Source organism: Trichosurus vulpecula, chromosome 8 (assembly GCF_011100635.1).
Source record: "Trichosurus vulpecula isolate mTriVul1 chromosome 8, mTriVul1.pri, whole genome shotgun sequence".
Taxonomy (NCBI): domain Eukaryota; kingdom Metazoa; phylum Chordata; class Mammalia; order Diprotodontia; family Phalangeridae; genus Trichosurus; species Trichosurus vulpecula.
This window is the reverse complement of record NC_050580.1, coordinates 102,311,350-102,336,418: the sequence shown is the minus strand read 5'-3', so window position 1 is coordinate 102,336,418 and position 25,069 is coordinate 102,311,350. Positions and strand designations below refer to the sequence as shown.

General features: G+C 38.8%; 1 protein-coding gene across 4 annotated transcripts in view; it reads left to right on the top strand.

The window, feature by feature from the left end:
- The window catches only part of ACSL5 (acyl-CoA synthetase long chain family member 5), a 52,828-nt gene that overhangs the window by 10,748 nt on the left and 17,011 nt on the right, over positions 1 to 25,069 (top strand). For all 4 annotated transcript variants that reach the window (XM_036734541.1, XM_036734538.1, XM_036734540.1 and 1 more), the window contains 5 exons: positions 16,877 to 17,062; positions 17,961 to 18,069; positions 22,052 to 22,116; positions 22,215 to 22,316; positions 23,371 to 23,470. In XM_036734541.1, the coding sequence (XP_036590436.1) occupies positions 16,907 to 17,062; positions 17,961 to 18,069; positions 22,052 to 22,116; positions 22,215 to 22,316; positions 23,371 to 23,470 (532 nt within the window). In that variant the 5' untranslated portion in view covers positions 16,877 to 16,906. The remainder of the gene's footprint in view (positions 1 to 16,876; positions 17,063 to 17,960; positions 18,070 to 22,051; positions 22,117 to 22,214; positions 22,317 to 23,370; positions 23,471 to 25,069) is intronic.

Genomic DNA, 25,069 nt, shown 5'->3' with positions numbered 1-25,069 from the left:
AAGTTATTAACAATTTGTATTGCTTCCTTTTAAAAATTGTCTATCAATAATATCCTTTGTTGCTCTATTAGGGAGTTGAATATGTGCTATTTTGAAGATAGCTATCAATTCCTTAGATTCCGGATGTCAGGCCTTTTTTGTCCATTGAAAACTGTTTTCAGTAAGTATATCAATCTATTCTCCTTCCCCCCCTGCCCCTTTGAATCTTAATGGCACTACTTTCTATTAAATTCTGTTTTAAAAAATAAGTTTTTGTCTCTAATTCCTTCCATTTGGTTAAACATATTTTCTTTTGCATAGGTGAGGCAAATGATTTTTTCATTCATAGATTTTCAGAAAACCACTATCAGTAAATCCTGGATAGTGACCACAGCATTCTAAATTAGATGTATTTCTTGCAGCCAGACTTCCTTTTGGCCCTTCAAAGATGTACTCAAGTCATATAGCTCTTGCTTTCTCATCCATGCTAGGCTGCTTTTATTGGTAGCTCTCAGGTACCAAGGATGGGCTGAGAGGAGAAACTACCTAGAACATTTTCCTCTCCTTAATCTTATCTAAATATCACTCGTCTTTCAAGGCTCAGCTCAAAGCCCACCTCCTCCATGAAACCTTCACTGTGACTCCCCCTTCTCAGAATTCCAGCTGTGTTTAGTCACCTAGAACTAGTATGGAACATTATATTTGCAGTCAATCAAACTGGGTTGAACTTCAACTTTGCTATCTATGTGCTCTGAAGTCATTTTTCTCTCTACCTACAAATTAGTTCATCTGCAAAATAAAGAGCTTGCATTAGATGATCTCTAGTTTCCTTTGAGCTCTAAATCCTATCACAGTATGACCCTAGTAATAATTCACACTCATACAGTGCTTTGAGGTAGGCAGTAGAAGTATTCTCTCTATTTTAGAGATAAAGAAACTGAAGTTCAGAGGTTAAGCAATTTATCCAAGGTCACACAGCAAGTAAGTATTGGAACTATGACTTTTAACTGGGGTCTTCTGCCCCCAAGCCATTATTTATAATATATCACAGTACCTATCAGGTTAGCACTGAATTGTTCTCACATTCCTTTGTTTGCTAATTCTTACAGCTAGATTATAAGCCTGTTAAGGGAAAGACTTATCTTATGCTTTTCTATGCCCTATGATACCTAGCATAGCAATTAGGTAATACTGATAAAGAATACAATCTTAGATTTAAGAAGATTACAAGGGTGACCTGATCATTTGGACTCTACCTTTCCTTTACCTTGTATCCAATAAAGTACATGCAGCATGCTTTTATAGATATCTGTGGCTTACAGAATAAAGGAGTACTGCCTCCTCTGATTCTCAGAATAACTCAGTGAGGTAGGCTGGGCAGGTGATAAGTTTTGGGTTTTTTTTAAATTTTTTTTGGAGGGGGAAGGCAGGGCAATTGGGGTTAAGTGACTTGCTCAAGGTCACACAGCTAGTAAATGCTTCAAGTGTCTGAGGCTGGATTTGAACTCAGGTCCTCTCTGACTCCAGGGCTGGTGTTCTACTAACTGCACCACCTAGCTGCCCCAGTGATAACAGTTTTATAGATGAAGAGGCTGACTTAGGTACATAACTAAGGTGCTAAGATGGTATTAAAATTCTGTCTCTTTACTTCTAGTCCAATGTCCTTCTTACTAAATGAAAATGTCTGTGAACTAAAGTTCAGTTTATAAGTTATATTTAGCTCAAAGCCATGGAACCCAGTCAAACTGATTTATACAATATTCTAAGCCTATAATGTGACTTCATTAGCACTGTACTATGGCCATTTGAGCTACCAGACCACAGGGCCCATTTTTATGTTTCTCTTGTGTGTCATGTTGCTAACCAGGCTAGGACCTTTGTAAGAATTCAATAAATTCTTTATTTGTCTACACCAGTGGTTCCCAATCTCTTCAAACATGAGAGACCTCCATTTTATGCTAATTTCTTGGACCTCCAAATGACATATTTTTTTTTGGTAGCTTATAAGAAAATACTGAGCAAAAAGCTACTATGAACTTTAAAACAAATCTGTATTTTAATTAAATATCCATGTACATCAGAAAAAGGTCATGTGAGACTCGAGCCTAGAGAAAGTTATGTTGATTATGAGTTATTTAATAAAATGAAATGGCCTTCGCAATGACTTTGTGGGGCCCCAACTTCCCCAAACAGGTCTGTGGCCTATTGTTCTATACCAATGAAGAGAAGTATGAATTAGTAAAGATCATCCAAAAAGGGTGTATGATCTAAAGTTACTTTTGACTTCAGAATAAATTTTTACTTTTTTTCTATGCTCCTAAAATAGCTCATTTTCATAATCATAATTTTTGTTAAAGTTCAAAACTAGCTTGTCTTTCCTGAGAACATATAAATAGATAGCAAAAAGGAAAGGTACTAGATAATGTTATGGGAAGTCATAAACACAGTAGCCTAAAATATAAAAAAAATTCTGCCAAGGCTCCACAGAGCAGAAAAATCACAGTTGAACTGATTCTATAGATTGATCCTTGAATACAACTTAAATCTATTCCAGATTTCCTGTTAAAGTATCATCTACACTTTCTTCTAGCTTAGTGAAATAGCAAAGGTGTCACCTTCCCAATTTCCAGGGGACACAGAAACTCTTAATTGTCTGAAGTATATAGGTGAAGCACATAAAGAATACTAAGCAATGGCAGGGGCAGCTAGGTGGTATAGTAGATAGAACACTGAATAGAACACTATAGAATAGATACTGAATAAAACAGTGGATAGAACACTAAAGATCTGAGTTCAAATTTGACATCAGTCACTTGTTAGCTGTGTGACCCTGGGCAAGTTACTTAAGCCCTATTTGCCTCAGTTCCTGATCTGTCAAATGAGGTAAGACTAGAGAAGAAAATGGCAAACCACTCCAGTATCTCTGTCAAGAAAACCCCATTGACAAAGTCTGTGGTGTTACATAAAGTCGGACACGGATGAACAAAAACAAAGCAATGGCAGGTGCCTGCTGCTGAAATAAATTCCCATAGGAATATGAGATTTTAAAGCTCTGTGCATGTACCTAGATCTACAGCAGACCCGTTGAGTATACGTGAGTGCTTTCAAATAGTAAAGTCATATAAAGTCAACCATGTGATAATTAGAAAATTTCATATAAGAATTTTTTCTTTCCTCTAATGTCTATGATAGTCTTTCCGTATCTTATGAATGAAGAAAGCATTTCAGTACTCACTATGTGCAAAACACAGGTTGTAAAAAGAAGACAGTCCCTGCCCTAAAGGAAGGTGTTGGCCTGAGAAGCCTTAAAGATGGTGAATAAGACAGTAGTGCCATCAGTTGACATGCCCTTTCCTGAGGCAATGGTGGATTTGAGTATAGTTCTCTTAGAAAAAGGGGGATGACTTGTGGGGAAAGATAGTGTGCCTCACTAAGGTGATGGAACCTGCTAGGTAGAGTTTAGGCCTCTCACTGTTTCGGATCCCTGGTCCCAAAGTAGGAGTAAAAGAGCCAAGCTGCTCCGTTCTTCCAGGTGGGCATGGTCTCTAGACCATGAAAGACATTGAGAGAATATTTTAGTGACAGGCTGGATGGCAAAAAGATGACTGGGTTTTGAAGCATGGTTGGGGCTGGGTCCTGCTAACATATGAGTTGCAATGCCCAAAACTTGGACCAACCAACTAGTGACCCATATCTGGGCATTTAGCTAGACTGGTTCTCAAGCAAAAGGCTAGACCATTACTTGAATCCTTTGTTGATTGCCAAGACTTATCAAAGACTATATTCCCTTGTCATTTATTGCTTGTGAGAATGAACCTAGGTTCATCTCCAGGCCACTATGAGACAATGGAATAAGGCTTCAATGGAAAAAAAAAAAACTGTTCTCCTGTTTCCTAGTACATCATGGGAGTAGGGAAGGAAGTACAGAAGACAAGGAATGGCAAATATTATGTATGCATGGATCGGTGCTACCTACCTCCCCCTACTCCTCTACCTACTGATTGTGAAAAGAAGTGTATGTACAGTTACAGCCCTACATATTAATAGTGATTAACCGTCTTTAAATACAAAAGGGAAAAAAGTTTGTGTGTGTGTGTGTGTGTGTGTGTGTGTGTGTGTGTGTATGTGTTCATCAGCAAATAGCACATGAACGAATTATAGAAACCCCTATCCCCCTTTTTAAAAAAGGGCTTCTATCTTCCCAGGCAAGGTGTGCATTTGCATATATTGTAGGTGAGGTGGCTGAACTCTTGGACTCATTAGGAACATGGAGCCTTGCCTCCCTGATTAGGGGAGTCTTGGCCAATCTGAGAGTAGGACTGGAAAGTGACCTCTATGCAGGATAGGTTTGAATGACTTGGAGGCTTTATCCAAAGTCCCTCAAACAGGACCCTACTTATATGGCCTTTGAGGCAGATAACCACAGCCTAACCTAAAAGTTCACCTTTAGCATACCATGTCCCCTCTGTCCTTGTGACTCATCTCTCAACTTTGCTCTGGTTTCTTATCTTTAAGAGAAACAAATAAATACTTCCCGTCCCCCATCCCCCAGCTGTCAGGGAGGCTGGGTCTGTGCAGCATTTTGTAAGGCATGGGAAAATGCAAACTTTTTTTTCAGAAGTGGATTTTGGTGGTAGGACAATAGTTATAAACCTGTAACACTTTCTGGGCTCTCATAAAAGTATTAGTCGATTGTCACCACCGTAGCTTTGGGGTTATCTGGGGCAACATGAGATAATCTAGGATTATTAGGTTTCTGACTTGCTTTGAAAAATCATGCATTTGGTACTTACAAAACAATACTCAAAACCTGCTCTCTTTAAACATCCTAATAAAATCGAGGCAACTGCTTACTGTATCCTCAACTTTCCTCTTCGGTTTCCTTTGGGGATGAGGGTATATAGTTCCTCCCCAGTCTATTTTCTATTTAGAAATGTTGTAGGCAGTCTTATACATGGCTAATTTTTAGTCTCTTGATCTCTGAATAGCTTAGTCTGAAATCCAGTTACTTCGGGGAAATTTCCACTCTGGCCTTACTCATATTAGTTGTGTTTTTGTGAAAAGGAAGTGTGTGTGTGTGTGTGTGTGTGTGTGTGTGTGTTTTATAATTCCTAACCAGAGAGCCCTTCCTCGCCAAAGCAATCACTGCAACACAAGATAGATATTTCTCTTTGAATTGGATTTCCAAGTTAACTAGATAGCTCTTAGCTAGTTTACATTCTTTGTCCCCTAAGGAAAAGGTAATCTGTTCCTGCCAGCTTTGCTCATAATACCTAATTGGGCTATGTCATCTTCTAGCCTTTTGTCCTTTCCTTAGCTGCATCCTACAGTCATTAGACTCCAGCTGGAGATGAATGCAGATTATACTAGTGGACCTAATGGAGGCAAAAGTACCCAGGCCAGTCACGTTAACTCCTTCTTTCCTCTCTGACCTCTGCTCTTAACTATCTGGACCTTCTTTCCCACTCTTGTTTCTGCTCCCAGCTTTTCATCTTCCTTTTATCAGAAAGTAAATTCCTTGAAGGCAGAGACTGTCTTTCTCTTTACTTATATTTGTATTTCCAGAGCTTTGTTGTGCCACTTGTCAACTAATGGTGAACTTAGAAATTAGGTACTCAAGGAAAACCTCCCTTCAGGTCCAACAGTCTTCCTTAATACCAAGGAAATGGCTCCAAGTACTATTTGGTACAACACCTTTGCACTTAGGCCCAGATAAGCAAAGCTGTTCAGTCAGGACTACTGGACCTAAGAAGAATTGATTAACAACTTAGTAATATGAATAGGATGGTAAGCATTCTTGTCCATAGAAAAGGAGGAGAAGACCATAGAGTACAGGTTTAGCAGAAAGTGCTCTCCATTAGAAATTGAAACACATGGATGCCCCAACTCTGCTACTCACTGTTAGACCTCGGGCAAAGTAACTGATGTTCTCTTCCTCAGCTTCCTTGACTGTCCTACTTAACTCAGAGAGTTGTTAGTATCAAACAAAACATGCGTGAAAGCACTTTGTAAACTGTAATATGCTAAATTCGATAGGCAGATCAGTATTGTGGATAGAGGGTCAGCTTTGGAATCAGTAAAGCTTGAGTTCAAGTCCTACCTGTGAAACATGCTAGCTATGGTTGTCTGGGAAAGTCCACATAGCCCCCAGATGACTTCCTAGGACTATAAGTTGTAGAGTGGTTGCCAATTTGCATTGGCAGTGAGAATTTATTCACTGGGGACTCCTTGGAGCAATGAAAGGAAAGGTCAAATTCCCTGTCAAAAGTGGTAAACATAAGGTATTTATCCTGACTTTCCCCCATCCCTAGGAGGAAGTGATAACCTTTTTCTTGGAACTCCCAACAATACACAGGACTCTTCCTGCACATTTATCACAAAATACCTTTTATCCCTTTTATGCATGTCTTTTTTCCCCAACCAGACAAGTCCCTGGGAGATAGAGGCTGAGTCTTACTCACCTTTACCACACAGGGCTATATATTAATTAGATATTTAATGAACCTTCACTTTTATTGACTTTACTGAAAAGACAACCACATTTGCAAGACTTCATGTATGGATAGCTTCCCTACTTCTGCCAAATTAATTAGTTGTTTCCTGTTTCTTCACGCCAGTGAAAATGAGGAATGAAGGGTGATCTGTCTCCTCATTTTTCTTGCTTAGGTCATATTAGATGATTGTTTGTACCTATGCCATTTTTTGAACTCTGTCAAACTCTATAACTAAAGAGAAATCAGTCTCTGAGTACAAATTGAAACAGAGTAAAACTTGCTCAGTGCAAGGTCCTTGGGCTTCCTAAAGCCATCTTGTTGCCTATTACAGAATTATCTTGCCAATTATTACCTAGTTTCTTCTCCTTATCATCAGTAAGTAGGCAAAGTAGGGAACTTTAACCCCATCCTATAGGTGAAGAAAAAGTATGAATGACTTGTCCAGTATTCATTTGGTGAGCAGAGACCAGAACCAAAAGCTCTTGTTGCCTTATGGATAGAGTACCGGACTTGGAATCAGGAAGTCCTGGGTTCAAATGTTAACTTTGACAACTCATTAACTTTGTAACCCTGGGTAAATCAATTAACTTCACTATACTTTGGGCAACTCTAGGATTCATGTGCTAAAGCTCCCATAGTATTTCCCTAGGCCAATGAAATCAATATCATTCATCCATTCATCTTGCTTCTAATAGCTGATGTAATTTTTTTTAATCTCTAGGACTTCCAAAATTTTATCTATTTCCCTAGTTTGCTGCTCCCCACTACCCTCCACTGCCCCCCTTTTTTTGGTATCTAAGGAGAAACTCACATGTCCATATGTATCTCTCATGCAGATTTTACCCAAAGTCTCTTTACCAACTAGACACTATTTTCCTCTGTAGAATATCTGAGTTCAAAGTCTTTTTGATTACTTCTGGAAAATGGAAATTTGTGATATGGAAGACTATATTCTGTACTTGGTGGTAGGGAAGACTGGGTCACTGTCCTCTCTCTCTCTCTCTTTCTCTTTTAATGAGCTTTTTTTTTGTGGTCGCCACTGGATAAGCCTGTACATGTAAGAAAATTGAGAAACCAATTAGAATTAAACATACCACTTTCTAGACAGCAGAGACATATCTTTTCCTCTAAATTACAATCTAAAACTCATTGTGTAAAAAATAATTAGCTGTTCAATTCTTAAAGCAAAAATAATTGGCATGCCCTTTAGAAGGGTCACAAACCCAGTGTGACTGAAAAGTAAATACTGAGCTTCACATTCTCCCAATGGCTTTCTCTTTGTCTTCCTCCCCCTGCTACTTCCTGCCTGCTCATCATTACAGAATTCTCTATATTATACAATATTATATATTATTAAGGTTCACTGTTCAGACTGTTGATCTGAGATACCACCATTTTCCAAGTTGGTACAAAAATATGCTGTTCTTATGACATCACTTAGATTTAAAGTAGTTTAATTAGTATTGGGTTCTCAAATGTATCTTCATTTGCTGATTTGCCAATGAAATATATTGAAGCAGCGGTAGTAGCTGTAAATTTAGAGTCTGAGGACATAGATTGGAGTTCTGATTCTGTTACTTATAATTTGTGTGAACTTGGGAAATTGATCTTTTAGAGTCTTCATATTCTTGTAAGTAAAATGAAGATATTAGAGTAAGTGACCACAAAATCGATGACCTTTCCCTCTTTCTTTGACCTCTTTTGGGTATAGGCCTCTCAGTGATTCAGCTGGGTCAAAGGGCACATGCTGTTTAGTAACTTTTGGTGTATAATTCCTAACTGCCTTCCAGAATGGTTGTACCCATTCACCAGGTTCACCAGTGGTGAATGTATCAATGTGCCTCTTTTCCTACAGATCCTCCAACATCCATCATTTCCTTTCCCCCCCATCTTTGCCACTCTGGTGGGTCTGAGATAGAATCTCAGAATTGCTTTGATTTGTATTTCTCTGTTTAGTAGGGATTTGGAGTATCTTTTCATATGGCTATAGAGAGCCTGGGTCTTCCCTTGAGAATTATCCACTCATATCCTTAGACCTTTTATCAATTGTGCAATAACCCTCTTTCTATAAATTTTAAATATCCCTTAATATATCTTGGAAATGAGACATTTACCAGGGAAATTTGCTGTAATGATTTTCCCCAGTTAATATTTCCTTTTTAATCTTAGCTTTAGTAGTTTTGTGTGCATTTTTTTTAATTTTATGTAATCAAAAGTATCAATTTTGTTTCTTATGATCCTCTATAATTTTTGTTTGGCCATTAATTTTTCTCCTATCCATAGGTATGATAGTTCTCTTCCCCTGCCCCCTCACCCTCCCACCCCATAGTTCTCTAACTTGTTTTTGAAGTGACCTTTTATATCGAGGTCACATACATATTTGGAGTTCATATTTGTATAAGAACTCCTTTTCTAAAACATTACTAAGATTATATAAATCTCTTTCAGGGCAATCATTTGAAAGAATTAGACTGGAGAATTCTGGAGAAAATGTGGTCACATTTAATACTACTTTTTGTTTGGTCAGAGGAGTCAGTGCAATAACCAATGGGTAGAAATTAGAAGGGAGTCAGATCTTAGCTTAATTCAAGGAAAACTTTTCTAACTAGAGCTACCTAGCACTGGCTAGACTGCCCTGGAAGGTAGCTAAGTTCCCTTTAGTCAGAAATATTTTAAAAGACACTAAATGATCATGTCAACAATATTTTATAAGGGATTCCTGTTGTAGATAGAGGTTAGCTTAGAATTCTTGAGGATCCCTTCCAATTCTGAATCTATAGCTTAATAAGAAGTCATAATAACTAGAATTTAGAAATATTTGAACCTTGCTGCAAGAGGCAGTGTGATGTAGTGGTTAGAACACTAGACTCGGAGTCTGGAAGAACCGACTTCAAAAATGACCTGAGACATTTATTCTATGACATTGGGCAAGTCACTTAACATCTCTTGGCCTCAGTTTCCTTATCTGTTAAGTGAAGGGATTAAGAGCCTTGACAACTCTAAATCTATATGATACTGTAAATATGAGGACAGAAGGTACAGAGGTACAACTAGGAAGTATGAATGGAAGAAATTAAATGTAGGTGTTCATTTAGATAAGAGGTTCTTAGCCTGGAGTCCATGAACTTATTTCCAAAGATATTTTGACTATTTCAAAATAATTGTTTTCTATTGTAATCCTGTACATTTTATTTTATGCATTTAAAAACATTATTCTGAAAAGGGGTGCATAAGCTTCACCAACTTGCTAAAGGAGACTGACATAAAGTTAAGAATTCTTGATTTAGATAAAACTTAGAATTTACAATAAGAAGTTGAAGGAAAAGAACAATAGGATCTGATGTAGGGTTGTTAGGTTTCTGGATTAGCCAGAATATATTAATTGATTAAGTTAAAAAAAATTTTTTTGAAAGCTAGAAAAAGGGAGAAGAGTTTCTGGCTCTGTGTTTAGAAAAGGAAGGTCTGAATAAAGAACAATTAGAATCTGGGGAGAAGAGGAGGACATACTTAGCAAATGGGGATTTCCGTTATTTCAGAGACAATCTAAAACTAAGGGGACTAGGAAGGAGTAAGGAAACCAAGGATCAAGATTTGCCAGCAGGGTTGTCTTGGTAGTGAAATCTAACTAAACTAGTTAACTCATTAATCAAGTATAGCCCTTTATTTGCAAGAGGGATGATGGAAAGTATAGACCTAAGCCAGAAGAAGGGACTGAAGGATCATGGGATGTTGAAGCTATGATAGAAGAGGAAAGCCCAGGAACTTTTCAGCCCCTGAAGAGAAAAGAAGGACCCCGGGGTATGGGAGTTGAAGATGAGACTACAAGTGAAGGACATCACTACCCAGCAATGAAAATAAACATGAGCAATGAGAGCCTCTTCTGGTCTGTGGACTCACTTAAAGAGTCCTATTTGGACCAAATTTTACAGTTTCCTTGACTCTTGCTGCTACTGGAATCTGGTGAATTTATTCCCTCTCCACTTTCTCTGCTTCATTGCTGACTGATGAACTGGCATCACTTACACTCAGGAGTTTCCTGATCTCTTTAAACTACTTGTTGCGTATGCACTACTATAATGGGTTTTGTCTCCAAATAAAGATAAGCTATTTTTTACGGCATTTTGAACAAGTGTTTGCTCCAGAGGAGTGAACTACACAGTTGGGAAGGATCAAAGGGAACCCATGGACCAATAGTCCTAGACTTTACCATGAGGCAGAATTATATTGGTAGGATAAAGTAAGAGATACTAGCCAAATGAAGGAGAGGACCATGGTCCTATAAACATGACCTCTGGAAGAAGTCTTTTGCTTAGGGAAGGATTTATTAACTTTTTGTGTGTCATGGTCCCTTTTGACGGTCTGGTGAAGCCTATAAACATTCTCTGATAATGGTGTTTTTAAATGCATTAAATCAGGTGAAATATGTAGCATTAACTATGTTGAACTATAGTTATCATTTTTTTAAAGTTCACAGGCTCAAGCTAAAGGATTATATTGAGCTCATTTTGACATATGAATAAACCATTTGTGTAACAGGTGACTTCTTAGCACAAGTGGAAAGTTCTTTATTTCTCTTAACCACAAAATTCTCTGTTCTTCCTCTTCCTCTTCCCCTACCCTCCTCTAAACTTGCCTTACCCAGTTCTTTCAAAATTAGGAATGGTTTAGGGGAAAAGGAAATGAATCATGCTAGTTTACTTTAAACACCATCCTGTAGAGGTAAGTAGAATTAGAACCCCATAAGGTTCACGATAATGAAGGACAGCAGTACATTCCTATGAGCTATTTAAGCATACCTTGAAAATCTAACAAGTTATTATAACATATGGATTAGGAGTCTTAGATCTGGGAGTTGAGATGTCTAGATTCTACTTTTAGAAAGTTGTGTTGCTGCATTGTGGTTGTTGCTGTTGACTAAATCTATTGAGAAGACTTGATTAAAAGTCCCAGTTCTACCACAACTTTTTTGTGTTGATCTTGGGAAAATGATTTCCTCTCTCTGGGTCTCAGTTTCCTTAAATGTAAAATGGGGACAATTCTTCAAATCCTTTGAGTTAATAACTAACATTTAGCTCTGTAGGATTTCGTCATTGGTAAATTTTGTTCCTGCATAAACTATCTCATCTAAGCGTCAGTGCTCTGAGGAAGTCACTATAGATATTATCCCCATATTATAGATACGAAAACTGAGGTTCAAAAATGAGATGTAAAGAGTTCATCGTAGCACAGCTGTTACATGTCAGAAGTGGGATTTGAATCCACTTTTTGAGTCTTCTTGACTCTTAAGCCTAGTCTTCCTCCTACTAGGCTATGATGCCTCTCAAAGTAAAGGCAATAATCCAATGAAATATTGTATATTAAGTGTTTAGTAAAACATAAAATACTATATAAAATGATTTTTATACAACTAGCTACTGGTATGATCATAGCACTTCTTTGGGGCTCTGTTTACCTTTTATAAGAATACAGGAACCTAACTAGATCTATAGGGATTTTCTCAGCTCTCTCACACGCAATGGATCTTTAAAAAATCTATAAAATGAATGACATTTGTCTCTGCAGTGGTATGGAATAGAAATCTATCACTATTTACAAGATCAGCGTCATTCTCCAGCACCTGGCAAAGAAAACATACTTTGTCACCTTAAATGGAATATGAAGGGATTGGGGATAAGTGGTTGTCTACTTTCCTTTGGAAGAGGGGTTTTTCCTCTCCTCTCTAAAATGGGAAGGTATTTTCCCACTTGGCTGTACTCCTCTGAATGTCATCATGCTCTCTAGAACCTCATCATCCTGTAGGATCACATGAACCTTAAAACTCACACCTCCTTAGTACTCCCAGCCCCTAGAGCCCCTCCCCACCTCTGATTAGAGAGGGAATAGGATGGACAGCAGAGAGCTCCTCCCATATCCTACATTTAAGGAAGGTGCTCAGAGCATCCATATTATCAGTTCTCAACTGGCTGCATTCCTTTGGATGTCATCTTGCCCAGTGCTGGGTACCCAACTCCTCCTTTTCAGCCTCTTTTTATGTGTTGTCCTCCCCCATTCAACTGTCAATTTCTTGAGGGCAGGTACTATCTTTTGCCTTTCTTTGTATGCCTAGCCCTTAGCACAGTATCTGGCACATAGTAGGTGCTTCATAAATGTTTACTACCTGACTAACATCCCTTAACAAGTTTTAGTGTTTCTAAATACTAAAGTATAGTGCCTGAGTGCTGGCTCATACAGAACTGAAGTCAGCCCTCTGTATAGATGTAGTCAGAACCTGTGTCCAATATACTTGAACGATAATTAAAAGCTTTCATCCCCAAATGATTTTCTAGATCAATCAGCAAACACTTATTAATGCCACCAAGTGCCAAGTACTGTGCTAAGTGCTAGGGATACAAAAAGAGGCAAAAGACAGCCCCTGCCTTCAAGGAGCTTGCAGCCTAATGGAGGAGACAACATGCAAACGAATACATACAAAACCAAATATATACAGAAAAAATAGGAAATAATTAAAAGAGGGAAAGCACTAGAATTAAGAAGCGTTGGGGGAGGCTTCAAGTAAAAGATGGGACTTTAGTTGGGACTTAAAGGAAGTCACTCAGGGCAGTAGTCAAAGTGGAAAAAGAAGAGGACATTCCAAGCACAGAGGATAGCTAGAGAAAATGCCTGGAGCCAAGACAAAGTGTCTTGTTCATGAAACAGCCAGGAAGCTAGTGTCATTGCACTGAAGAGTATATGTTGGGGAGTAAGCTGTGAGAAGGCTAGAAAGGTAGAAGGCAATAAAGTTAAGATGGTTTATGAATGCCAAACAGAGCATTTTGTATTTGATCCCGGAGGCAAGAGGGAGTTTATTGAGCAGGGGTGAGAGATGGGAGTGACGTGATTGCATCTGCACTTTGGGAAAATCACTTTAGTGGCTGAATAGAGGATGGATTAGGTTGGGGAGAGACTGAGGTACGCAGACCCATAAGCAGCTATTGTACTAATCAAGGCATGAAGTGATGAGGGTCACCTGCATGTTGGAGGAAAGAAGAGGGTGTATTTGAGTGATGGTGCAAAGACGAAATTAACACATCTCAGATATGGGGTGGGGGTTGGGGAGGTGGGGTGGGAGTGGTGGTGAGAGATAGTGAGGAGTCTAAGATGACTCCTAGGTTGAAAGCCTGAGGGACTAGGAGAATTGAGTCACCCTCTACACTAATAAGGAAGATGATTACCTATATTTGATAATTTCCCATTAGTCATTTTTTTCAGGGAATTTTTTAGTTTAAGTTTAAAATACAAAAACCTGGGAGGGGCAATGCACTAACTGATTAGTAAAGACAAATTTACTAGCAGAAGGTAGTTTTCTAAAGAAACTTCCATTACATTCCCTTGGGCAAATAACTTAATTACCCAGGTTTCTGTTTCTCATTTATAAATGAAAAGAATTGAACAAGACTTCTGAGGTTCAATCCAATCTAGACAAATCTGGAAGCCAGAGGAAGCCTCAGAACCAACCCTCTCAACCCTCTCAAGTTACAGATGAGGAAATAAAGTCTCAGTAAACTAAGTAATTTACTCAAGATCACACAGTAAGAATCAGATTTAGGATTTGAACATATGTCCTCTGACACAAGTCAAGAGTTTTCCAGACAATATCTAATGGGATAGAGTCTGGGTAAAAAGGGCTCTTATTTTGTTTTTCTTTTTCTGAGGATGGGGGGAGTAGGGTAGGTAAAAGAGAGAGAATTTCAGATCACTTACAAAGTGCCATGGTAAGTGCCATAGGAAGAGGTTCTGTCCAGAAAGCTAGATAAGAGCTGAGCATGAGGACAGCTGCTATGAGAAGAGATTAGCAAAGAAAAACTTTGCCTATTTTGGTTTTGTTAAGGGTCCACCCCATGCAGAAAGTATAATATGGCTGGCTTAAGGTGTATTTGGTGTCTGCTTGAGTATTATTGACTGACTCTGCTTATTGTACAAACAACTTTGGTAAGCCAGGATTCCAGATATATATCGCCGCTTTCAGAATTCTAGCAGGTGGTGTTGTCATAATACTACTCTTGCAGTTCTCATGTAACCTAGCACTGTCTAAAAGTATCTCAGAGACATGAAGGGAGTTAGGGAAATAGATGATGGTCTACCCTGTAGATCAAAGGTTTTCTTCACTAAAATGGGAAGTGTTTTTATCCGTATCAGGTGATAATCCACAAGAAAGCCAGGAATAAGGATTCTAGATTCCTCATTACCCATCCTTGATAGCCCTCACTAGACTGCCCTAAGGGGAGACTGATCTCTCTTTGGAGCTAATGGCTATAGGATCAAAGTCCTATGAAAAAAGTACTAATTTTGATTGGAGTCTATCACTTGTGATAAAAGAGAAGTATGTGTCTATTTCTTGAGCTTCCAAGTAGGAATGTTCTTAAATTTCATTCTCACTTTATTTCGGTGGAAAAGTGGTCTGTTGAAGCTCATAGCACATATCTAGAGATCAACGGGGCCTCTAGCTGGTTTCGAGGCAAATAAATAATCTTTTTTTTCCCGTTGGTTGAGAACAGGGTTTTCAAACCCTTCTTGGAGATTTTAAGCAAGTAAATGAGAAAAATTAGAGGAGGAAAGTCTCAGTGGGGGTATTGTTTATAGAGAAAAAGCTTCACATCTACGAGAAGTGTTCCCCAAAGATCTGACTTGGTAAGAAAAAAATAGCTCTAGAATCTAGAGCCCCTTCCTATGAAGGGGAAACATGTGTCTGTCTCTGAGGCAGTGGTTCTCAAACTTTTTGGTCTCAGGGCCCCTTTATGCTCTTAAAATTATTTAGGCCCCACCAAAGAGTTTTTTATACATGCATATATGTGTGTGTATTTATATATGTATATCAATATTTATCATATTCTAAATTAAAATCTTTGTATTATTATGAAAATGGTTTTGACCTCATGGACCTTCTGAAATGGTCTCAGGAACCTGAGGTCCTTGGACCATATTTTAAGAACTGCTACTCTTAAGTTATCCTCAACATATTTTCTGTCCTTAATTCTAATTATATAAAAATATCACTGTAATGCTTTTCTTTTCTTATGTGAACTAGTCCATTTAAAAATTCAGTTGGCTTGAATGTAGTACCTCTTGCAAAGGCCATTCTGTGATAGCTGCAGAACTCATTGACGCTGTCAAATGTTGCAAAATATATACATATGTATATACATATATGTATATATGAAATATTAAATAAGTACTCCATAGAAAATATCTATCTAAAGGGGAAACAGATGTAGCACAGTAGACCTGCTGCTATATTGCATTTCACATGTTGTTGTCATTCTTAGAGATAATTCACCTCCAATTGGTTTATAATACTGAAATCTCTGGCAGCTAACTCTGGCCTTGAAGTTGTTTAAGTAAGAAGTTCACTTCTGGAACTTTTTTCTTTCTTCTCTTATTTTCTTCTTTGTACATTCATTGTTTTAAATTTTAGTTCCAAATTCTCTTCTTCCCTCCAGTTCCTTCCCCACTCACTGAGAAGGTAATATGATACCCATTATGCATGTGAAGTCATGCAAAACCTATTCCCGTCTTAGTCTTGTTGTCAAAAAAAAGTAAGAAAAATAAAGTGAAAAAAACATGCTTCAATCTGTTCTCTGGAGTTCAGTTCATCATGAATCCCTTGGAATTGTTGTTGAAACATTGTATTAATCAGAGTAGCTAAGTATTTCACAGTTGATCATTGTTAAAATATTGCTGTTACTATGTATAATGTTCTCCTGGTTCTGCTCACTTCACTGTGTATCAGTTCATACTCGTCTAGGACCTTTTTCTGAATAACATCCTGATAACAAGTAGAAAGCTAACTCCTGTAGCTTCTCATTGGTCACTTTCCTCCTCTAAATGACATAGATAAAAAAGAAAACCATTCTCTCTAAATTGTCTGAGAAACTTATTTCCATCTTCTCCCTGACCCCTCAGAGGCCTGAGTGAGGAGGGGGCAATTAGTCAATAGTCAATAAATATTTATTAAGCACCTACTACCTGCTGGGTACTATGCTAATTAGATGCTGGGAAAACAAAGAAATGCAAAAGATAGTCCCTGCTCTCAAGGAGCTCACAGTCTAAATGGTGGGAACAACATATAAACAACCATGTACAAACAAATTACAGACGGGATAAATTGGAAAATAATCAACACAGAGAAAACACTAGAATTAAGGAGAATCAAGAAATGCTTCGTTTAGAAGTGAAGATTTTAGCTGGGGCTCAAAGGAAGCCAGGGAAGGATTCTGTTGCTTTTTGCAATATAAGGGCCAATAATTAGCCAATGACATGGAAGCTTTCCATCTCCCCCAAATCCTCCCAAATTGTTTGTAGAAGTAAAGCAATTGATAGATGCAATGAACTTTTCTAACTCTTAGTTTCTTTCTTTTTTTTTTTAGGTCTAAATTTCCTGTTGCTGCTCCACAAAGATGCTTTTCATTTTGAACTTTCTGTTCTCCCCGCTTCCAACACCAGTGGTGATCAGCCTACTGACAGTTGGAATCACCATCTTCCTGTGGCTGATTAACAAACCTCGGCCAGTCTTGCCCCTTCTGGACCTGCAAAAGCAGTCAGTGGGAGTTCAGGTAACTGTTACTATTGACCTTATTCAGCTGACCAATCTTTGTCCAGTCAATGAATATAACTTGATGCTGCTGAAAAGTGATGACTTGTTTATTTAAATCAGTCTGCCAACAGAGAGCTACCCAGCTGAATTAAGTACTAGCTCAGGCTTTCTGAGAGAAAAGTGATACTGAGGGCTTCAACCACATAGATAAGGTTGTCTGTGGTAGAGGTTCTTAAACTGGGATCTGTGAACTTTCTTTTTCAAAAAAATATTGATAGCTATATTTCAATATACTGGGTATTTACTTCATACATTCAAAAATATTACTATGAGAATGGATCCCTAGGCTTCACCAGACTGCTAAAATATTAAGAAAGTCTTCCCACTAAAGGTCTCTGGGAACCTGTGTTCTACATACTGGCAGAGATGAGCAGGTAAATGCTGAAAAAAAAGTCTTCAGGACACACTTTTAAGTTTAATCTTCATTATTAAGTCTAGACAGTGAACAAAACAATAACAAACAGCTCTAATTTGTAGTTTGTCTATTTTTGAAGTATGAAATGCTCACAGCTGAAAATTTAACAATCATCTGGCCTGTTCAAACCAACTCTAGCACACCTCTGTATACTGGGTAATCCTAGAGCTTCTTCAGTCCATATGTCCAGTGGGATCATATTTCACTGAAACAAGGCCATTTTATGGGGAAAGGGAACTGTTTTCCTGAGAATTCTGACTGGGAGCTGACATCCATGTTTCTCGATATGAGGTTTCTCTTACAATGCTGAAGCTATCTCCTACCCCATGGATATGGAAGGTAAAGGAGAAGCTTTAGGAAAATGTCTGTTCTTAGGGGTTGTTTTATTGGGGGGCAGTTAAAAATAAGCTTTTCTCAGGCTAACCCCGGACATGTTCTTTAGGGAGGAGCCCGGCGGGGTGCTCTGCAACGCAATGATGACTTCATCGATTATTACTATTCTGATGCCAGAACAGTGTATGAAATATTCCAACGAGGACTTCGTGTGTCTGGTATGCTTACTAATCATTTTATTCATGTTTTTATAACTTGATTAAGTCCTGTTGTATTGTAAGTAGAGGCAGGAGTAGGAGTAGACAATCACATTGGCAAGGTGGGGATGATCATGATGGGAGGGGATTTATTTTATGTTTCAAGAAAGCATACTTTGATGTCAGAAAATACTGTGTGTTTCATGACACGTAGGTATTCTAAGTTCTGTTTATCACAGTCCAGAGGCATGAGCAATTTCACTGTAACTCTCAGATGGGGTCATAATTTTTAAACCTTGCCCAGTGGTCCCCAGGAACACTGTTTCTGTTATCCAAGAAACACCAGACTGGTCACAGGCTGAACCTTTGACCATTGCAAAGGGCAGTAAGTCACAGTGAAACTATAAGCTACAATTAGCATGGGTGGTGCCTATACTAGTATGTCTTCAAAGAATCAGAATAAGTGCACCAATGCTTTGTTCTTTGGTTAGCAAGTATTACTCTGGCCTCTTCCTTCAACCTGTTTCTTTGCTAAAAATCCATATTCCCAGATATAAAAAAAAATCAACAAAAATGGTTTTGGATCTTCCTCTACAAAATGCCTATTATGAATGAAGCATTTGTTCCAGGTCAGGGGCTCAATACAGAGACAAACATGAGGAATTTTGTCTTTAGTAAATGGGGGTGGAGAATAGAATTAGAATGCTAGGTAGAGTTGGAAGGAACTTTGGACATCAGCCTCCTTCTTTTCTCAGAGAAACTGAGGCCAGAGAAGGGACATGAAGTACTCGATGTCACATATCTAACTGCAAAGCTGAGACTAGAACCAGCTTTTCAAAATTCCCATGCTCAGGTTCTTTGTATTATACCCCACTTCCTCTCTATATCAAAGAATGAACTTATTTTTTCAGTCTTCCAGAAATAGGATAATTCCTAAGAATTTTGTACAAGACTGTCTCATTGTAGGTCATGTGTTACTCTGTAGAGCTGGACACCCTAATAAGCTTGCAGGTGTTCCACCAAGACCCACAGATTTATCCTTTGTGGAGTGGTAGAGTGGAAAGAGCACTGGCTCCTAAGTCAAGAGTCAAGAAGCATTTATTAAGCGCCTACTATTTGCCAGGCACTTTGCTAAGTGCGGGGGATACAAATATGAAAAAAAGAAAGATAGCACCTAATTTCAAGGAGCTTATAATCTAATAGAGGAAGACAAAACACAGAAGGAAGCTGAAAAATGGGGCAGGCGAGCATACCAGCATGGGGACGTGAAAAAGTCCTATAGCTGGCGTCAGAGATGATTTCATCTTGCACAATGATGAGTTTATGAAGATCGAGAAGCCCAGAAGGTCAGCCAGGTGGAAAATGGAGAGGTGAATTCCCTGAGCACCCTCCTTAAATGGCAGAGGACTAGAGAAGAGCTCTCTAGTACCAAACTCTACCCTCTCCCATCAGAGGGTGCAGATTCAAATACTATGTGTTTACTACCGGGGCATGTCATTTAATTGCCCTAGGTCTGTTTACTAAGAAATATAATGATGTAATTGGACAAGGCAGCTTTTGAGTTCCTTCCAGCTTTAGATCTATGATCCTGATGTCTGCATACACAACTATGCCTTCCTGCTCCTCTTTTTCTCTCTCTCCCTGCACTTGCATCCCATGTCTTTATTACATGAAGTCACTTCTTCCTACTTGTCCGAGAGCCGATTTAGCTCAGTGGTGATAGAGGAAAGAACAGGGGACTTGAAGCTAGCAGACCTGGGTTTGCATTCTAATTCCAATGTTCCCAGTAATGTGATGATGGATGAGTCAATATGTTCCTCTCTTGATCAAACAGGGTTAATACATGAACCTGAAACTCACAGGATCTGTGAGTTTCTAAGATTTACAAAGTACCTTCTAAGGACTGGGCAAACAAACACTGCTGGGTTACATGACACATGAATGGGACAGACAAGTAGCAAAAGCTTGATTGTAAAAAGCTTTACTCTTATCCCAACTGGAAGGCTCTTCAGAATGTCTCAGGGGATGAAAGGTATGATACGAATAACCACACTATACCCTTCAGGCTCTGAACAGGTAGTGGTTAACACAGTCATCTTATTTTTCCAGAGTTGAGAATGGTAAATTGTACAAATTGTACTGCGGTAAGATGATTTCACTGGTTCTCCCACCCCCAACGGTTAAATTAAATATTAACTGCAGTAAAATGAGTCTGTATAAAGAAGTAAATGCCACAAGCATGACCTGACTGCTAAAACAAGAATGCGTTCTCCCTCTTCTAACACGGTAGCATATCTCTCATACAATGATGTTAGCCAATATGTTGGAGTATGTGAGTAACATACATAATTCCTAGCTGTGTAGGTTGATAGTGTTAGAATATAATCACACAGGTAACTATTGTAGTGGTCCCCTGGCTAATAGCCTATGGTTACTTAGAGTCCTAGGCTAACAAGTTGGTTGTGTTTGTCCTTAGGCTAACAGGTATATGGGGTACCTCCACCTTTTAGACAGCTGATTTCATTCTGTCTGCTGGCCACAGACTATATTTCTGTCCTTAACCAACAGTCTCACAAATACAGCCTGAAAGTGTAGATTGAAAGCGTTATAAAGCACAAGTCTGATCATGTTAGTCCCCTATTTAATAAACCCCAGCGCCTCTATTTTTTCCAGGATAAAATATAAACTCAATTTGGCTTTCAAAGCCCTTCATAGCTTGACCCCAGACTACCTTTCCACCCTTATTATATATCATTCCCCTTTTCATACTTAGCTCTTCTTGCCTTTCCTCATGCATAGCACTCCATCTCCCATCTCATGCTTTTATACTGGTTGTCTCCTATGACTGGAATGAATTCTGTCATCAACTCCACCTCTCAGAATCCCTACTTTCCTTGAAGACTCAGCTCAAGGATCATCTTGTACCTGTCGCCTTTCCCATTATCTATGGTCCCTCTTGGAGGGATATGGACTGGACCTGTGATTTATTGTCATAGGGCACACCCAGATGAGGAAAGGGGGCCTAATCTGGCTGTAGGGTGAGAGAGGCAGAAGTAGTTTTGCAAACAAACCATTGTTTGTTTGCCAAAAGTCAAGGAGAACCGCTATCAATGAAATATGCTCAGAATTATGGTGTTATGTCTATCTCTACAAAAGAAAGTGACTGGAATTCCCTGGGAACATTTTCCTCAATCATTAATTCCTGGATTTGTACAATGAGTTGGAAATTTATTTATTCTTACCACTACTCTGCCTACTCCCCTCTTTCCATTCAGGTTTTAAGCCCCAAAGCTTGCCTTTGTATCTTTTTTTGAAATTCATAGTGTTCCTAGCAAAATGCTTCCTCTTTGTAAAGGCTGAATTCCCCTACCTCTCAAGTTAGTTTCTGGAAGTAGTGTGATTCCTACCCCCCTTTTTTGCCTAAAAACTATTTAATTCTGATTTGCTGGAGTCATCTCCTTAATCAGCTAAACAGTCTGACTCCTGTTGCTGCAGGACACCTTGATTTATGTGGTTCCTTCTAAAGGGTTCACCTATTTTAGTAAAACATCTTGGGTTCATCTTCATTATTACATTCTATGTGATCACCTAGTTGTCTTATTGATGTGGGAAATGATTTCTTCTTTGGCCTCCCTTCTAATCCCCCAATCTAACATAACACAATTAGTGGCAGAGTTAGATCTAGAAGCAAGGTTTTCTGATTCTCTTTCTGCTCTATCAGACTTCTCATACTGCTGTGTATTGTTTGCTATTTGTTTCTTATCTCCCTGAACTGAACTGTGAATTCATTGAAGAAAATTTGTTTTACCTTCATATTCTCCCTCCCTTCCTCCCACCGCTCCTCCTCTACCTTCTCATGCTCAGCATGGGGCTAGGCCTAGAATAGATAATTAATATGTATATGCAGGCTAATCATATCCTTAAACTCATCAGTCATCTACCTATTCCTTGTCCAAAGGATTTGCAACTAAAGTTTGTTCCTCTCTCTTTTGGTTGTTTCTAGATAATGGACCCTGCTTAGGATCCAGAAAAGCAAATCAGCCATACAGGTGGCTCTCTTACAAACAGGTATGCAATCTGACTTCTACTTATTTGTCTTGAAGGATTCTTTTAACTTCCCATTTCTGGGGCTGACATCTCTTTTCTCTTGGGCCCTTTCTATCTAGGTATGTGACAGAGCAGAGTACCTGGGCTCCTGTCTTCTATACAAAGGATATAAACCATCACCAGACCAGTTTGTTGGCATCTTTGCTCAGAACAGACCAGAGGTAATCACATTTAAATAGTATATGTGTGGGTGTACATATATCTTATAACTTTTTATGTAGCACCTTCTCATTTACAAACTCTTTGCCTCATAATAATCCTTTGAGGAAGGTTGTGTGAGCATTATCTCTGTTAAAGATGAGAAAACTGCATCTCAAAGGTCAACTTGCTTCCCCAAAGTCACAGTGGCAGAGCCTCAACTTGAACCTAGTTCCTGCAGGGGTCTTTCTGCTACGCCATGCTATCAACTTACGACAAAAGCAACGGCAAAGCTCTTAATTCAAACTAGGCAAAGAATTGTGAAGTTGGCTTTGGGCTACTAAGCCCTTGCAAACCCCTCAATGTCTCTGCACCTCAGTTTATCCCTGTTGTACATAGAGACTACCTGTCTCTCAGTACTGTTGCGGGGAGGGCTCTCAGTAATAACAGCAGCATGAATTAGTATCTGTGTAGCGTCTTCAGGTTTCTGAAGCACTTTACCAATGTTATCTCATCTTATCCTCACAGCAACTCTTGGTTAGGTACTATTATTATTATCCCTGTTTTCCATATGAGGAAACTGAGGCCAACTGAGGTTAAATGCCTTGTCCAGGGTCACATAGCTAGTAAGTATCTAATGTACTTGAACTCAGGTCTTCCTGAGTCCCAGCCCAGCACTCTATCCATTTGCTAACTGCTAGCTAGCAACATAAGATAATATATACAAAGTGCTTTGTTGACTTTAAAGTTTATGTGTGTGTATTATATATTTAATATATATGCACATATGCATGTAATATATAAACTTTAAAGTTTGCAAAGTACTTGTATATATTATATATAAACAAATATATGTTAGCAAATATGTATGTTAGCTATTATTGTTTCTAATAATTATTAATATCCCCAAAATAGAGGAGGGAGTACTTATTAGATCTGTGACTGATTCTCAAATTAAGAAAAAGTAAGACTGCTCAATGTTGTGGCACTCAGCTGGCCCAGGTCTCCATCTTTCCCCTACAGACTATAAGTAAGTCTTATTTGCTTCCCCCTCAATACTATTTTCTGTTTGTACAGTGGATCATTGCAGAACTTGCCTGCTACACCTACTCAATGGTGGCTGTCCCCCTCTACGATACCCTGGGGCCTGAAGCCATAGTGCACATTGTTAACAAAGGTAAGATGGGGCCCCTGCAGTTCTATTCCTCCTTGGATCTTAGGGGATAGCTTTCAGACATCACTCATACACATGTGGTATTGCCACTTTTGTTAGCATGCTTGGGACACCAAATCCATTCACCACACTTATCGAACTTTTCTTATGCAGGGCCTTTTGGTAGGCATTGAAACAAAAATGAGAGAGACATCATCCTTGTTCTCAAGAAGCTCACTCTCCTAGGGAGGGCTTGGATAGGGGTATCATTCTATATAAAAAAACAAATACATAGCATAAGAACAAGGAAACTGCTCTGGTTGTTCAGAGCAGAAAGAACCTTCTTCAGTCTAGGGGACCAGGGAAGACTCTAAAGCCTAGTTCAAGAGTATCCATTTTGTGGAGGAATGGTGGGATATTTTTAAATGGCCCATGTCCCAAAAGCCTGCTTTTAACACTTTCTTATGGCATGTGTTTTGTGCATATTTATAACCTCTTACTATGTGCTTTTCACTCCTGGTAGATTCAAATAAGTTGTAACATTTCCAACATTGACCTCTATGCAATAACTGGCATGAGGGATAGAGCAGAAATCTTTGCAGGCCAAATAGTGAGAAAGTGATAACCAATGGGCAGCCAGAGTACTGCCTTGGTACCCATGACACCTAAAAAGATCTAGAAGAAGGCCCCTAGCATGTATATGAGGCAAACCATCTAGAGAAGGCTTAGGGGAGAACAAGAACAATGTTCTCTGCCTTGGGATCTGCTGGGAGGGTGTACCCATATTGATGAGATCCCAGTAGGCAACTGAATCATCCTTCCTAGAGAAACCTAAATTGTGTATTAGGCAGGGGTGACTGCGCCATCACCTAGAGAGCCTTCCTGATTTTCCACTCACCAAAACTGGTATTTTCATACTCTTTGTATGAACTTGAAGTGTTTAAAAATTTGAATGTATGCCTAATCATGTCTATTAAATTGCAAGTCCTGTGAGGGCAGGGACTTTAAAAAGAAAAAAAAGTATGTTCTTCCAGCACCTGTAACAATGCATTGCACTTAATAAATGTATGAGTAAACAGAAATAATCTGAAGGTATCTTGACATAGCCTCAAGTGTATTAGCTTGCACATAAGGTGATTTTTCCCAAGGATGGTCTGGTATCTCTGTCTAAATTGTAAATTTTCAGGGGTAGGTGACTAGTCACCTAACAACTGAAAAATATTTAACAAAGGGCAAGGTTTTGGATGTGCCCATGCAAATCCAATACCACCACTAGAAAATAAATTCCAGCATGACCTATGCACAGATGAATAGTGGCATTTTCACAAAATAAATAAGCATGTTACCAGACATAAGCCTGTAGAATTAACTATGTGCAGTACTTTTGGCTAGTGGGCTTCATCGGGCACTTTTGATTTATTTGGCAGTACTTGTAAATCTTTCCTTTAGATTGTTCAAATTCCAGCTCTGCCATTTTACCAGCTGTGTGACCCTGGGCAAATCACTTAATGGCTCTGGGTCTTAATTTGCTCATTTGTAATTAGCCTTGGATTAGATGACCTCTGAAGTTCCTTTCCATTTTAAATTTATAATGAATGAAAAATCACCAAGTACTTATTATGT